At 34.2% G+C, this 15,187-nt stretch overlaps 3 protein-coding genes across 6 annotated transcripts; 2 read left to right on the top strand and 1 right to left on the bottom strand.

Moving 5' to 3' along the window:
* Nucleotides 1–1,627: 1,627 nt before the first annotated feature.
* LOC123683987 (calnexin) lies at nucleotides 1,628–6,147 on the bottom strand. 2 transcript variants are annotated; one of them, XM_045623023.1, is made up of 7 exons: nucleotides 6,097–6,147; nucleotides 5,729–5,816; nucleotides 3,569–4,729; nucleotides 2,735–2,875; nucleotides 2,240–2,374; nucleotides 2,042–2,179; nucleotides 1,628–1,979 (listed from the first exon to the last, which is right to left on the bottom strand). In XM_045623023.1, the coding sequence occupies exons 2-7, from the start codon at nucleotides 5,789–5,791 to the stop codon at nucleotides 1,908–1,910; spliced, it is 1,710 nt and encodes a 569-aa protein (XP_045478979.1). In that variant the 5' UTR covers nucleotides 5,792–5,816; nucleotides 6,097–6,147; the 3' UTR covers nucleotides 1,628–1,907. The 2 variants fall into 2 exon arrangements, with proteins under 2 accessions (XP_045478979.1, XP_045478978.1); XM_045623022.1 differs by lacking the exon at nucleotides 6,097–6,147 and adding an exon at nucleotides 5,932–6,090.
* Nucleotides 6,148–6,394: 247 nt separating this feature from the next.
* LOC123683988 (arylsulfatase B) lies at nucleotides 6,395–11,478 on the top strand. Of its 2 annotated transcripts, none has more exons than XM_045623025.1 (7): nucleotides 6,395–6,641; nucleotides 6,739–7,075; nucleotides 7,323–7,622; nucleotides 9,031–9,244; nucleotides 10,758–10,903; nucleotides 10,952–11,225; nucleotides 11,279–11,478. In XM_045623025.1, the coding sequence occupies exons 1-7, from the start codon at nucleotides 6,510–6,512 to the stop codon at nucleotides 11,421–11,423; spliced, it is 1,548 nt and encodes a 515-aa protein (XP_045478981.1). In that variant the 5' UTR covers nucleotides 6,395–6,509; the 3' UTR covers nucleotides 11,424–11,478. The 2 variants fall into 2 exon arrangements, with proteins under 2 accessions (XP_045478981.1, XP_045478980.1); XM_045623024.1 differs by having other exon boundaries at nucleotides 6,396–6,641; nucleotides 8,935–9,244.
* A 146-nt stretch (nucleotides 11,479–11,624) lies between these two features.
* LOC123683989 lies at nucleotides 11,625–15,075 on the top strand. Of its 2 annotated transcripts, none has more exons than XM_045623026.1 (5): nucleotides 11,625–12,529; nucleotides 13,444–13,556; nucleotides 13,946–14,200; nucleotides 14,759–14,886; nucleotides 14,947–15,075. In XM_045623026.1, the coding sequence occupies exons 1-5, from the start codon at nucleotides 12,283–12,285 to the stop codon at nucleotides 14,966–14,968; spliced, it is 765 nt and encodes a 254-aa protein (XP_045478982.1). In that variant the 5' UTR covers nucleotides 11,625–12,282; the 3' UTR covers nucleotides 14,969–15,075. The 2 variants fall into 2 exon arrangements, with proteins under 2 accessions (XP_045478982.1, XP_045478983.1); XM_045623027.1 differs by having other exon boundaries at nucleotides 13,447–13,556.
* Nucleotides 15,076–15,187: the final 112 nt, after the last annotated feature.

Raw genomic sequence — 15,187 nt, forward strand, 5'->3', positions numbered from 1 at the left:
ACCTCTTAGAATATAGATAGAAGGAATGGAAAGTAAACATTTGTGCTCGATCCCGAATACAAGAGAGATGGGAGTTTAGTGTCGCCAATCACAATCGAGCTAGTCATGAGCATGGAAAATCCTTACTTAATTGTTGAATGCTTTATCAGGAATCCTTTTGTCATAACTCCACAATAGCTCAATTATCAAATTGAGAAAAACATTAACCCTTTTGAAACACGAAAGAATTTTTATAAATAAATCACATTGTCAACTATTTTTGAGCATGATTGAATAATTTAAAAATGAATCAAATTATGTTACGCTATTGCTATAGTATCACGTTAGACAAGGAGTTACGAATGTTAGCATCAAAACAAATGCGTTTGTAACAAGGCCATTCTTTTCCTCTTATTAATGTTCTAAGACCGACCTACTTATAGAGATTACATTGATCTCACTTATTTTTTTTATATTTAATATACAGGGTGTCCCGTAAAGACCACGTCAAACCGACGAAGAATGTATATCAAAGGATAACCCACCTGCTATGACAAAATTCCCATTGAATTTAAGTCTAACCGTTCTTGAGATATTTTTTTTTGGAAAATAATGAATTTTTGCCCTTTTCAATAGTTTTGTCCTTGCAGTTGGTACGATTTTACAATTTTTTGGGTAATTTTTTCAGTAAAATATTGCTGAAGAATGATTTTAACGTTTACATTAAAAACATCCTCCGAACATTTTAAAGGGGGGCTATGAGAAATATTCTTATTGGAAATTTTGGTAGTGGATTATTTTGTTCATGAAGTTTAGCCTATCGTAGTGGAAGCAAAATGTACCGAGCTACTGCTGCACATTACACCAATAAATTGTCTATTTCATAGTGATTTCAAAGAAGTATCTCAAAGGTCATTTGTTATTCAAAGAAAAAAGATATGGCTGTTTTTATCGAAATGGGTACGTTTCTGACAAAATCAAGTTTGTCAATTCTGTTGAGAAATCTTCGATGTTGCATTACTTATCGAACAAGGGCAATAGTTTATGTGCGAAAATATTACTCGCATAATTATTCACCTCAACGAAATTCAATTTTGCCGGCAAATTTTTTGTTTTATTTTTTTTTTCCGAAAAAAAAAAAATATCTCGAAAACGGTAAGACTTTTATAATGGGAATTTTGTCATAGCAGGTAGGTTATCCTTTGATCTACATTCTCCCTCGGTTTGACGTGGTCTTTACGGGACACCCTGTATAGTTATATATATAATATACTTTAATATTTTTTTACTTTCATTCAAAAATTTTTGAACTTCAGCAAGTTTTAGCTCTTATGAACAGAGGTGTCTCTAATATAGTGAGGTAAAAAAAATGCTCGCTTAATCCATAGGGTATTCATTTAATGGAAAAAAATTAAAAGCAACCAAGCAAAGAACTTGTTGAAATTGAAATTTTCAATAAAATCACATAATAAGAAAATAAATATAAGTGGTTGGTCAGATAGAACTGGTTTTGACCTCGAATTCGTCATCAAAGAGTCAAACCAGATGGCTTGAGTTCAAAATTTGATACATTCGGACAAAATGATATTCTGCTAAAATAATTAGAAATTTATGTTTGAAAAAGGGGTGAGAAAAGAAAACTCCAAAATTGAATACGTATTTTGATATTTCATATGCAAACAACTAATTCATTTTGGTCGTTACAAATTGCAAACCAGACAAAATACATCTACATACAAAAAATATGTACAAAATTTACGTAAATACGACAAGCCAAAGTGAACATAACCCATCAATTTATTATCCTGCCATTCTCTTCGAGTGTTATAATACTTATAATTATCTATCATTTTATAGATTTATAAAAATCCTGAATTAAATAATTTAACTAGAATAACTATGGTGGATGATCTCAAAATTAATCATTCTTATTCTTTCCTAACTTTTCGTTTTCTGGCATTTTCTTCCTGAGGTTTCTCTGAAGTTGAGGAAGATTCATCCTGAAAAAGTTTGATTTATATAATAACAAAACTTCAAGAAACTAAGTATTAGGATGCATTACCTCTACTTCCTCTTCTGCATCTTGTTCTCCTTCTTCTTGTTCTGCAGCAGCGCCTACTTCTTCATTTTCTTCTTCTACATCTTCAGTCAATTCATCAGTCTTTTTCTTTTCAGCTTGACGCTGTAAATCTTCTTTTTCCTAAGAAAAGAAGCAGGATAAAAAAAAAACTGATTTTCTTAGTTGACAGTTTTCTTTTACCTTTTTAGCAGTTGTACTTGGTTTAAACAAGCAGTATAAGATTAAAACTACAGGGATACCTAAAGCCAGTATGTAAACACCCCATAAAATTGGGTAATCCACTGTAAGACTAGCAAGCTTGTCTATTACGCTCTCCTAAAGAAAAAAGCAAAAAATTACAAGGGCAATAATAATTTCTTAAAACAAAAAATAACATCGATAATTTTAAAATAAATATTGTGGAAAATATACAAAAACAACTATGGGGAATAAAATGATCCAATTCCAACTTGGTTAGCCTATGAATGAATCAACAATCATTAAAATACCTCTTTGACACAAAAATATAAGTAACTTATGTACATTATGATGGGGATCAGGCAGTAAATAAAATACAGACCCCACCATCCTGGTTTATAATTGGTCGCTTTCAAAAAACGACCCCATAGAGAAACCTTGTAATTAAAATGATCGTAAGAAATTTATATAAAAGGAAAAAAATTTCGGTTTACTTACAGAATCTTTAGCGATCTTTTGACGTTTTTTCTCAAACGTTTCTGCGGCCCATTCTTGAGCTATACTAAGCTCCTCGGTGATGATGATATTATCGAAAAGGATGTCTCTGGACATTGACCACAATTCAAAACCTACTGCTTCCTGAAAAAAAAGTGGAATAATTGAAATTAATTCATTATATCTCAAGAACTGATTTTTTTTGTCCCTAAGAGCAGAATAACTATCAAAATAGAATAAATAAAATGCGAAAAAAGTTCAAGAATGAGAGAACTATAGAGGTGCAACGTTTTCTGGACCAACATGGCTGACACAAGTCAGATGATATTATCTGACAGTAGATAGGTAAGGATAGGTAATTTTTTAAAGGTTATGAAACTTTGATGTCAAGTTGCAGAATATAAGTTGATATAAGTTTGATGGATAGTAGGTAAGCTGCCAATCATACAATGGGATGGAATTAAAATTTGTAGACATGTTGTTCAGCATTAAAAACAGATAAAAATTTCAATTTTGATAAGAAATTCTGGTATTTCGACATTTAAATAATGCCTCAGATATCAATAAGAGATTGAGATTTCAACTAATAACAAATATTATTTGAATTTGTTGAAAAACACAAATGTAATAATGAGAGTTCATGGGAATTACATTTTTTATGATTATATCCTCTTAATGTTTTCAAAATTAATTGACCCATCGAAATGAAAATTTGATTTTTGGTAAGACAATGTCTGCAAGGGCCACTAATAAGAAATATAACAAATTTTAGTACCTCGGCTTGTTCAAGAGAAAAGTAGATTTGAATACAAAAAAAAGTAGCAATTTTTAACTCACCACGGTGGTCATCTTGAACGGATTCTTATCCTCAAAGAAATCAGGGTTGGGGATAAGTTTAGGCCTCCACTTGCCCTTATAGTTGGGGTTATCGATAAGTGGAGCCTTCCACTTACCCTTGAACAAGGGGTTGTTGATCATCGGAGGCTCCCAGGCCCCACATCCAGGAGCTGAGGTACAAGCAGGATTATCGATAAGTGGGGGTTCCCATTCCCCATCCATTTCTGTATCCCAATCGGATGGTTTTTTCGCATCAGGATCGGGAATGTGTGGTTGTTCGTTATCCAACCATCCGGATGGTTTGGTAGCTGACTCATCTATTATCTGAGCAGGCGCTTCTTCGTCCCAATCATCAGGTTTAGTAGCGGTGGGGTCAGGAATTTTTTCCCTCTCATCCCAGTCCTCGGGTTTTTTATCCGTTACATCGTCGATTTCAGCAGGGGGGTTTACGGCAGGTGTGAAATCGTCCAAAAGGTGTCCAGAGTTGACAACCTTGTTATCGATGAGGATCTCGAAGGTATTGTCCGGTTTCAATATCAAGGTGTACAAGTGGGGGTTCTTATCGTTAATGATATCTTCAAGACGTTGGTCGGGTTTCTTACAATGCTTTTCTTCTAAGGAACCGTTCAGAGGGTTGCGATGGTTGAAGATAAAGTGCAACTTAAAGTCCCCACCACACTTATCTGGACCGAACATGATTGTATAAGGAGTCTTGTCGTGGAATTGCTTAAGATTGGGAGACTGCGAAGTTTTACTCAACAATTTGAGATAGGCACCTCCACACTGCTGTCCATCTTGTAAAGTTACCTCATACTGAACAATCAAAGGTTTATCTTTGAAAACGAACGGCCTACTCAATACTGATGATATTGCAGCGTGTTTTGCGTGTGTTTTCAGAACCAATCCCAAATCCCCAACCAGTCCTTCTCTCTGGGGTTTCTCTACTTTCCATACTCCATCATACTTTGCTATGTCCTCGGAGATGTCTTCTTTCTTGGCTTCGGACCGGACCCATGTTTTGTCTACTTTTGCTGGATCGTCGAAGTGTTCCGCAAAATATACTTTGTTCTTTTGTTGGATTTCAGGGCTTTTGTATGGTATGTCCACTGAAGGTTTTGGAGATTCATCCTGAACTGTTTCTACAATAGCTTCATCATCATCCTGTTGAATAAAAGAGTCTATTATATAAAAATTCCAGTCCTTCATCACCTAGTCAAATAATTAATAAAAAATGAGGTGTAAAATTATTATTGTAACTCCCATTCATTTTTCAAGAAAAAATTAAATATTTGAAAGAATTTTGTTATTTCATATGGTGGTCTTGATATCTAAAAATCAATTTAAATTAAATTAATTCTGAATATAGTTACTATCAAATTTCAATTATTTGAAATTTATAGTTACATCAAATATTATGTAAATTCTCTCTTGTAACTTTTATATATTTATTTTGGGGCTTCTAGCAGCATTGTTGCTGATTGCATTAAAAAATAATATATTATTGATTAATAATATTAGAGTCATTTAATTATTTTCCTCTTGAAATTGCATTGAATTACATTGAATAAATAAATAAATAAATTGCAAAAATAAAAATGATAGAAATACAAGATTCTTATGGACTCCATAAAAATAGTGATTAACTATGATCAATAAAAACTTACATTGAAATTGCAGAAAGAATTTCATAACATCCAACTCATAAATTAGAAATATAAACAAAGGAACACTTCCCATTTAATTTAATTACCAAAATAGGGTGACTCACTCAGGTTTTGACATATAGGCCAGTTGGACCATTAGCTCAATATTTAATATCGAAATTACCGCCATTAAAACTCAATTAAGTTATAAATGAAATGGGATAAAAGTTGAATTAAAACTTAAATTTGAATGTAATGAGTTCTAACATTACCAGCAATGTCTATAATTCAATTACCTTGATTTTTGAATATGTGGTAACAAAATTATACTCTTGGTATGCATTTCTGATAAGAAATAAAACAAATCTCAGATAAAGACAAGAGATTAGATAACACTAAATTAATATAGGGAAGATCTCAAGAATTAATTTAACTATTCAAACAGGAAAATGTGCTGCATTTATTAAAAATGTATAAATTAAAAAAATTCTTTCATAAAATCTGAGAATGTACTTACTGTATTAGCGGAAGTGCTGCTTAATACTAATAACAATCCTAATATTATACTAAGCGTTTTCATCTTATTGCCTCCAGTAGCATATAGCCTGTGAAAAAATATTTATATGTGAATAGATATTATCATTATGATCACATCACGATACCGCTAGAAAAAATATCGAACGGTTTTAATATGATGAAAAACAGTAATAATTCTCTAACCTCGAAGATTCTCTTTCAGATCTGAATCTGGAAAATTCGAGGAAAAGCGAAAAACACCAACCAAATGAAAATACACGACCTAAATATCTGTTAATTCAATTGATTTCGATTGTAATCCAATTTTTCCGAACAGAATTGTTTGACGAATCAAAATTGGATACGTACGTGCTCTGTGCCTATCACAGAATTCCGTATAATAATCCACTGACAGTTAGACACAGAACACTCAATCAAACATAGAAATACGGTTTTATTTTACCGTGGCGGGGCAAGATTTATAATTATTGAAATAATTTTGATTTCTCATTTGATTCTACATCGTAGACAATATATAATAAAACGCATTCAATTTATATTAATGTACTGCTTCAGTTGAGCGAATGATTTTATATTCGGACTAGATTCTTTTCATGTAACCCACGTAGACTAATAAAGTCGATAAAAATTTTAATAGTTTACATCATGGACAAATCTATATGCATTTGTCCTTTTGCCCTGCATATCAAAGAATGGAGATATTATAAACAAATAATCTCAAAAATCTCAGAATGATCATCATTATGAATTGATTCTTTACAATGAACATAATATTGTATATTTTTTATAATATTCTTGTGCTATGTGCAATACAAAATTTGAATATTTTAGTAACATCAGAAATTGCAAGGCCTGCCAAACCGAATATCATTCTCATAGTGGCTGATGATTTAGTAAGTGAATAAAGTTTATTAATTATTTCATTAATGAAAATCATCAACTTGAATTCAATGTGTACAATACAAAAATGATAAGAGTTTGTTTCAACAGGGTTGGAATGATTTAAGTTTCCACGGTTCTGCACAAATACCTACACCCAATATAGACAGTCTAGCATTTTCTGGTATAATATTGAACAATTATTACGTCAATCCAATATGCACTCCATCCAGGAGCGCTTTGATGACTGGAAAATATCCAATTCATACTGGAATGCAACATTCTGTTTTAACCGAAACTGAACCAAGAGGTCTTCCATTAACTGAACATATTCTGCCGGAATACCTGAGAAGCCTCGGATATCAAAATCACATCGTTGGAAAATGGCATCTTGGCTCTTACAAGAAAATTTTCACTCCCATCTTTAGAGGCTTCGACAGTCATTTAGGTGAGAGAATTCTGTGGTGTGCAGATGAATTTTTTTCAAGCATAGAAAACGCAGCAATATTTAACCTAACATATATCATATATGTCAGCTGTCACAACATTTATACCAACCATACTTCGGTAATCTATGATACCAACTTGACAAATAAATAGAAAAATGTTTGATTGATTTTTGGCTTGAGTAGTGAGATATACCATCAATTATTTTTATGCAGAATCTTGCATTGTTTGAATTATTGATTCTAAAGGATTCTGGAATGGCCATCAAGATTACTTCGACCACACCATCGAAACCTTTGGCACCTGGGGTTTGGACATGAGGAGGAATATGGAGTTGGCTAAGAATCTGCACGGCAAATATTCCACTGATGTCTTCACTGCAGAAGCAGTACGACTGATCAAAGACCACGACGTAGACAAACCTTTGTTCTTGTATCTTGCTCACGCTGCTGTGCACTCTGGAAACCCTTACAATCCTCTTCCGGCTCCAGATTCCTACGTATCAAGGTTTTCTCACATCAAAGATTATCCTAGGCAAAGGTTTGCTGGTAAGTCAAGGATTTGGAGGTTGCGGGTAGTCAACTGCTGAAAAATTGGAATTCGCAATTGAAAATAGCAGATGTGAATGCCAACACTTCAGCTGACTATCATTAACCCTTCATTATTTTACAATATACACTGCGCAAAAAAATTAACACAAATTATGGAAATCTCAAATTTATTCTACAACTGAAGGTGTTCTCAATGATAATTATTTTATCAGAATTATGCATGCATATGTTATCCACTTTCAACGTTTTTCTTCAATACAGATGTTTTTTCCCAGCAGGAATAAAAAAAAATGAGATTATCAGATTTTGACTGTATTGGCTCCATTCTGAAATCAGTTGTTCTCGATCAATTCTAGTGATCAATAGTTTTTCTTTCGTTTGATTTTCTACACTCGATCGCTATGCAACGCGGAACACGCAATTTGACCCAAGAGGAATGTGCCCAAGCGGTAGTTTTGCGAGAAGAAGGGTGGACATACACAAGAATTGCAGAAAGGTTTGGAGTTTCCCATACAAGTGTGTCCAGAATGTTGCAGCGATTCAGTGAGACAGGTACCAGGACAGGGTAGACCACGGGTAACAACTGCCATTCAAGAACGTTACTTGAGAGTTTCTTCGTTAAGACAACGGTTTGCAACCGCTCGCCTCCTTCAAAATCAGCTTGAGCAAACTCATGGGGTGCAAATTAGCACTCAGACAATAAGAAATCGCCTCAGAGAATATGATTTAAGGCCTCGTGTCGCGGCAATAGGCCCAGCTCTTACCCCAGCCCATCGTAAGGCGAGTTGGATTTTGGGAGAAAGCATATCCATTGGGAAAAGGCTGATTGGGAAAGAGTTCTCTTCACAGATGAGTCTAGATTCTGCCTCTACCATTGTGATCGACGTCCACATGAAAGATATGCTCAGAGCTTTTTCCTGAATACTACTGGTTTCGGGAGAGGATCGATTATACCTCAACCTCAATAGAAGGCTGAGAAGTTCAGAAAATCATCCAGCTACTCTTAATGACTTAGGAATCCAACTCAGAGAAATCTGGGAAGGATTAGATCAGAACATTTTAAGATCACTCATTTTGAGTATGAACCGTCGTTGCCGAAAATTGTTTATTTCTCTTCTTTCACATAAGATTCGGTGAAATCCTGAATTTTTCTTCCATTTATGTGTTTTGTTTCGTTCAAAACCTTCCCGAGAGAACATAAAAAATAAGTAATAAAGTCAATGAAGAGTTAACTTTCATTAAAATTGAGATTTTCAGAATGTGAGTTAATTTTTTTGCGCAGTGTAGATTACCAACAGAATTACTTTAGGTATGTTGACTAAGCTGGACGAGTCTACAGGAGAAGTGGTAGAAGCTCTACACAAAAAGAATATGTTAAATAACAGCATCATCATTTTCACAACAGATAACGGAGGACCAGCTGCTGGTTTCAACCAAAATGCTGCTTCTAATTTTCCTCTGAGAGGTGTGAAAGACACTCTTTGGGAAGGAGGTGTTAGAGGGTGTGGCCTAGTTTGGAGTTCATCATTTAAGCCTAAATATTCACAAAGGGTTTCTGAGGATTTGATGCACATTACTGACTGGTTACCAACAATCTTAGATGCCGTAGGAAATGACAGGTAAACATAATTTTTTTGTGTTCCAGTTTGCTTGATTGGGTATTTACGGTATTTATTGCCAAGACGGTAAGTCTTATTTACCGGTTCCCAAGCCAAAAGCATTGGCCTAGATTACTTATCCATGTCTTCATGATAATATACAGAGTTAGAACTATTTTGAGAAACACTACATCAGGGATATCGAAAGCCGTTAGAAATACTGGGTGGCTTGAATTATACAAAAGTTGCGTTATTTAGGGATGAGTGTATTGGTGTAAATAAAGGGTGTTTTTTTTTAGAGCTATAGAACTTTAAATTGCAATAAAACATCGATGGATTATTCGATTGACATGAATTTTATTTATCCGCAAGATAATCTTGTGGCATTTCATTTTAAATATGATTTCTGGCATATGACCGCCATGGCTGGCTCGGATGTAGTCCAATCTGGACGTCCAATTTTCGATGACTTTTTCCAACATTTGTGGCCGTATATCGGCAATAACACGGCGAATGTTGTCTTCCAAATGGTCAAGGGTTTGTGGCTTATCCGCATAGACCAATGACTTTACATAGCCCCACAGAAAGTAGTCTAGCGGTGCTGAATAACAAGATCTTGGAGGCCAATTCACAGGTCCAAAACGTGAAATTAGGCGGTCACCAAACTTGGCTTTCAATAAATCGATTGTGACACGAGCTGTGTGACATGTTGCGCCGTCTTGTTGGAACCACAGCTCCTGGACATCATGGTTGTTCAATTCAGGAATGAAAAAGTTAGTAATCATGGCTCTATACCGATCACCATTCACTGTAACGTTCTGGCCATCATCGTTTTTGAAGAAGTACGGACGAATGATTCCACCAGCCCATAAAGCGCACCAAACAGTCAGTTTTTCTGGATGTAACGGTGTTTCGACATACACTAGAGGATTAGCTTCACTCCAAATGCAGCAGTTTCGTTTGTTGACGTAGCCATTCAACCAGAAGTACGCTTCATCGCTAAACAAAATAAAATGGACGTAGTGCGCGATAGGTATTCCGCACAGAATCTTTATTTTCGAAATAAAATTGCACTATTTGCAAGTGTTGTTCAAGCGTGAGTCTATTCATGATAAATTGCCAAACCAAACTGAGAATAAATCACTTGACAGCTGTTAAATTGGTCGCCATCTTGAACAGAAATGCCAACTTGAAGTATATACCTGAAAAAAACACCCGTTACCTGTAGTGCCCCTTCTAAATAGTTCTAACCGAGGTTCTAACCCTGTATATAGCCTTCCGCAAAAATTGAGAACCGAAGATAAAAAAATGTCGATATGGTTTTACCTAATTGAACTTTTGAGTAAATATAAGTGAATATTAATTCTATCAAATTAAGAAAAAATATATATGGGCACGTGCAAAGCGCATCACGAACGTTGGGAACTACCAATCTGTAACAAAAATTATCTTCTATCGGTAAAAAATGCTTACCGTTCTGAATACTCAATAATATACTATTGTATCCCAAATACTCAGATACTGATTTTACCAGTGTTTTCAACCAGACAATAGATGGCGTAAGTTTATGGAAAACTCTAACAGAGGGCACACCTTCACCTAGAAAAGGAGTACTGCATAACATCGATGACATACTTGGAATTTCCTCCTTAATGGAGGGTTCCTATAAATTTCTGAAAGGTAAAAAGAAAAAAAAATTAATGATATAATTTAAATATTTTATTGTAGGCGAATCATACGAAGGCAAATGGAGTGGTTGGTTTGGTCCATCTGGAAGAGATTACAAATATAATCTTACCACTTTGAAAGTATCGAAAACTTATAAAATATTGAAATCTATCGGTAAAATTCCTGATGATAGCACAGTGAAAAATATCAGGGGAAAAGCCACAATTTTGTGTACTTCAAACTCAACCATTTTTTCCGACTGTAAACCAGGAAAAAAGTCCTGCTTATTCAATATCAAATTGGACCCTTGCGAGAAATACAATATAGCAGAAATGTGAGCAGATACCATTTTTTCAGAGAGAAAATATACCGCAATATTTTTTTCAGTGAACCAGGAATTCTAGCTGATATGGAAAAAACATTGCGAAGTTACAATAAAACTGCTTGGCCCCCTGGTAACTTGCCCAGAGATCCAAGAGGAGATCCAAAATATTGGGACTATTCATTTGTCAATTTTGGAGATTATAATTGAGTTTTGTTTGAGTGAAATTTTTTAGGAAAAAATATTGCGTCTTCTTGCTGTCTTACATTTTGAACTCGATTACCTACGAAAATTCCTTTCTTCTAGTACCTTCTTGCATCTTGGTATTTCTTAGATCCTCCCTGGAAATAACCGAAAAAATATAAACAAATGAGTTCTTTCTCGTAAAGATAAAAAAACTTGATATTTTTGTTGCTGATTTCTCAATTTCAGTTAGAACGATTTTTTTTTCGATTATTGAGAAAACAATATTTCATTGAGTGTAACTTCGCAAGCATAGAACGGATTTTGCTTATTAACGAACTGAACTGAGATATTTGGACACTGAACTTATCAAGAAAATTTCAATTTTTAACATATTCCGTTCGAGAATTATCGTATATAGGTCGAACGGACAGAATTGATTTCAACCTCAAATTCTTCATCATCGTCATTAATCGAACCCAATCATCAAAGACCATTTTCAGCTCAAAATTCGTGAATTCTGGAACAAGCTTGCAAAAATAAAAAAACAAAAATAAGAATTTGCCAATCATCAAAGACCATTGTCGGTTCAAAATTCGTGATTTCAGGAACAAACTTTCATAAATAAAATAAAATAATAAAAATAAAAATGTAGTATTTCGCAGACTTGAACCTTGGACTGCACTGCGACCAAATCGATAGTGCATCCAAGTGCACACACGAGTCATCCTATACCTACCACAAAAAGACGAACCACAAAGAATATCTTGCTCAAGTTCGAACAACATAGCTACCTATTACACATTTCCGAATCTCAAAAGTTAGTCATTCACTTCAACCATAATTGCTACCGATATCTCAGTTTGTTGACGGTAAAGAACACGCCATGAAGAAAATTCAGTTACTTTTATTTATCACCTTGTTTTTTACCGAGGCCGTGAGTGCTAAAAGAAAGAACCCCCTCAGGAAAAGGTTGGAAAGTTACAGTGTTCCCAAAATCAGTTACAGGTTCCAAAGGAACGAATTTGACATACCAGATTTCTTTGATCAAAATTCCGTATTTCTTAATGGACCTGGTTTTGATTTGACACCCACATTTAGGAGTGGTGTGGCCAATGTTAATCCTTTGCAAGGTTTGTATTCCAAATATAATATTTTTTATTGTTTTCCTCATCGTAAAATGCATCAAACAGAATTTCGAATGAATTCTGTTAAGTGAATAATAGACAATACCTTTTTAATCGCTCTTAAATTTCTTTCAGCCCCCATACTGAATTTCATTTTGTCGTTTATCAGTTATTCTCATTCTCATAATTCTTACCAACAGTTTAGGAGAAACAAGAATTTAAAAGGAATTTTCACTCCAATTTAAATTATTCACATAAATATTTTGATATAAGATCAAAATTTTGCTCGAGCCTTTTGAATAAATTGCTTCAATCATAAACCAATGAAATCTAGACACAAACATAACTAAGGAAAAAGCATTTCTTGTATGGATTCGAAGTTAAAAAATTTCATTATAAATAAAGTAATGTCATGAATTCATAGGTCTTGTGATAGGATTATTTATGATAGGTATTATTGTTGCTTTTTCATACTAACGTCAACGTTTGAAGCTGTAAATATTTAACTTGTCTCTTGTCAGGTATGATTAAACATTTGTTACAAGTAAGATAATATTCTCTTTCCATCAACACAACAATTGTATTGTTATTCTTATTGTTTTTTTTTCGAGGGAATGGGAAAGAATCAATTATCATTATAATGGGTTTTCCAATAAGAGGGTTCGTTTTGACAAAAAAAGAGTATATTTATTTCATTGTTGAAAGAGCAAACGATTGCAGCACCATATAGAAACCATTTTCATAAAATTTTCCATGACCAATTCAAAATGAAACTCTTATTGGAAAACCCTTTATTGCAAATTAAAATCTTTTGAGGATTTTGTCACGAATTTTGGAAGGATAACCATAACTTTCATATTTATTCATACTTTGTTGTGTTTTTGACATTAATTGACGATTTTTTTTATCTATGGTTAAAGCAGTTTCTTGCGAATCTTCTAACGTGAGCAGTGCACTGAAGGAGCTGAGCAAACGGGTCAAATGTATTCCAAGAGATGGGATTGTCAACTTGAAGGCACCTGAACGCTTTATGGTGAGCTTTTCTCTGCTTTTAGCTTTTACCACAAATGTTGTCAGTAGTTAATCCAGTTTTATAAAAGTTAATTGAGTCTACTTGATGAAGGTTTTTTAATATAAATATATAATGAAAAAAATGTATTATCCAACACAAAAATTCCGAAACGTACGTATGTCTTTATGTTATTTTAGTTATTTAATTTGTTAACCGTTAACTTTTTACTATTTGTACGGTTTTGTTTATTTTGAATTTTCTTTTAATTGGTTATTAATATTTTGTCACTATTGCAATTTTATTTCAAGACAAAAAATCGAATATATCATAAAGATATATTATGTTGTGAAGAAAAAACGACTAAATGGTGTCAATTTTTTTCAATATATTTAATCGAGTTTTACTTATAGGTATCACCAAATACAGTGATGGTCAAGAAGTGCGGAGGTATGTGCAACGGAGCAAGAAGCTGCATTTCCAAAACTACTAGAGATGCCACTTTTTTTGTGAGAGCTGTAAACTTACAAACCAATGAGGTGCTGTGCAGCTCAATTTTGGTGCCTGAAGATACCTCTTGCTCCTGCGGCTGTGAGACTAAAATGACCGACTGTTTACCCACTCAAAAATACGACAAGAACATGTGCGTCTGCAAATGCATCAACATGGTGAGTTGAATCTACGCTAAAATATCCAACCAAATACAGGGTTTTCCGATAAAAGGATTAATTTTGAATAACCCGCTAACTTTTGCAGCTGTGATATTTTGACATATGACAATAACATAGGCGTATAACTTTCTCTCGTTATATTGCGGCCGTTTGTCTTTCAATGCTCGGCTCAAATGCATTAATCGGGAACGATAACGATCACCTGTGATTGTTTCAGTCGATTTTAACAACTCATAATACACTACGCTGACCTGGTCCCACCAAATAATGAGCATGTCCTTGGAACCATGAGTCCATGAATATTCGGTTTCGCCGTCGACGTGGAAGCATGACCAGGATATCCCCAAGATTTTCTGTGCTTGGGGTTATTTTAATGAAACCATTTGCCTCCAGTCACAATGCGATGCAAAAATCCCTTCCGTTTTTGTCTTGCAAGCAGTGGTTCACAAGCAAACAAACGCCGTTCAAGAACTCTCGGCTTCAACTCGTGCGGCACCCAATTTCCTTGTTTCTAAATCATTACCATGACCTTCAATATTTTTGTTGTTTTTACAGCAAGATTACCGAAACTGTGTCAAAAAGAGCAGTATGAACTTCAGATGGGATGAAAAAACATGTAGTTGCATTTGCGCGGTGACAAAAATATGCACTACAGGATCTCATTGGATACCCAGTGAGTGCAGGTAAGATAAGATGAATAAAGTGTAAAAAATGAAAATTATATTTACATAACCTAATTTCAGATGTGCCAAGCTGAAGGATTAACGCCAAATGAAGATGACTCCTCAGTTTTCATCCATTGTGATAAAATATTCCATTGATTACTCAAAATACTAATGTTCCTTACATGAATAAATAAATTTTGGAAATTATTGAAAAATCTTTTCGTTTGAGACCATTACCGGCTATGAAATTCGAAAATCACATGCATTGTTATGATATGGGGACTCGAGAATAATATATGAAAATGATAATTTCACAACA

This window comes from Harmonia axyridis, chromosome 7 (genome assembly GCF_914767665.1).
Source record: "Harmonia axyridis chromosome 7, icHarAxyr1.1, whole genome shotgun sequence".
Taxonomy (NCBI): Eukaryota; Metazoa; Arthropoda; class Insecta; order Coleoptera; family Coccinellidae; genus Harmonia; species Harmonia axyridis.

Bases quoted from the DNA above. Each gene is read 5' to 3' on its own strand.
- LOC123683987 (XM_045623023.1), bottom strand. From the start codon at position 5,791: ATGAAAACGCTTAGTATAATATTAGGATTGTTATTAGTATTAAGCAGC. The intron at 4,730-5,728 runs GTAAGTACATTC...TTTATTCAACAG, and splicing joins GCAGCACTTCCGCTAATACA to GATGATGATGAAGCTATTGT. The intron at 2,375-2,734 runs GTAAGTAAACCG...TTTTTTCTTTAG, and splicing joins AAAAGATCGCTAAAGATTCT to GAGAGCGTAATAGACAAGCT.
- LOC123683989 (XM_045623026.1), top strand. From the start codon at position 12,283: ATGAAGAAAATTCAGTTACTTTTATTTATCACCTTGTTTTTTACCGAG. The intron at 12,530-13,443 runs GTTTGTATTCCA...CTATGGTTAAAG, and splicing joins CAATGTTAATCCTTTGCAAG to CAGTTTCTTGCGAATCTTCT. The intron at 13,557-13,945 runs GTGAGCTTTTCT...TTTTACTTATAG, and splicing joins AGGCACCTGAACGCTTTATG to GTATCACCAAATACAGTGAT.
- LOC123683988 (XM_045623024.1), top strand. From the start codon at position 6,510: ATGAACATAATATTGTATATTTTTTATAATATTCTTGTGCTATGTGCA. The intron at 7,076-7,322 runs GTGAGAGAATTC...TTGATTCTAAAG, and splicing joins AGGCTTCGACAGTCATTTAG to GATTCTGGAATGGCCATCAA. The intron at 11,226-11,278 runs GTGAGCAGATAC...TATTTTTTTCAG, and splicing joins AAATACAATATAGCAGAAAT to TGAACCAGGAATTCTAGCTG.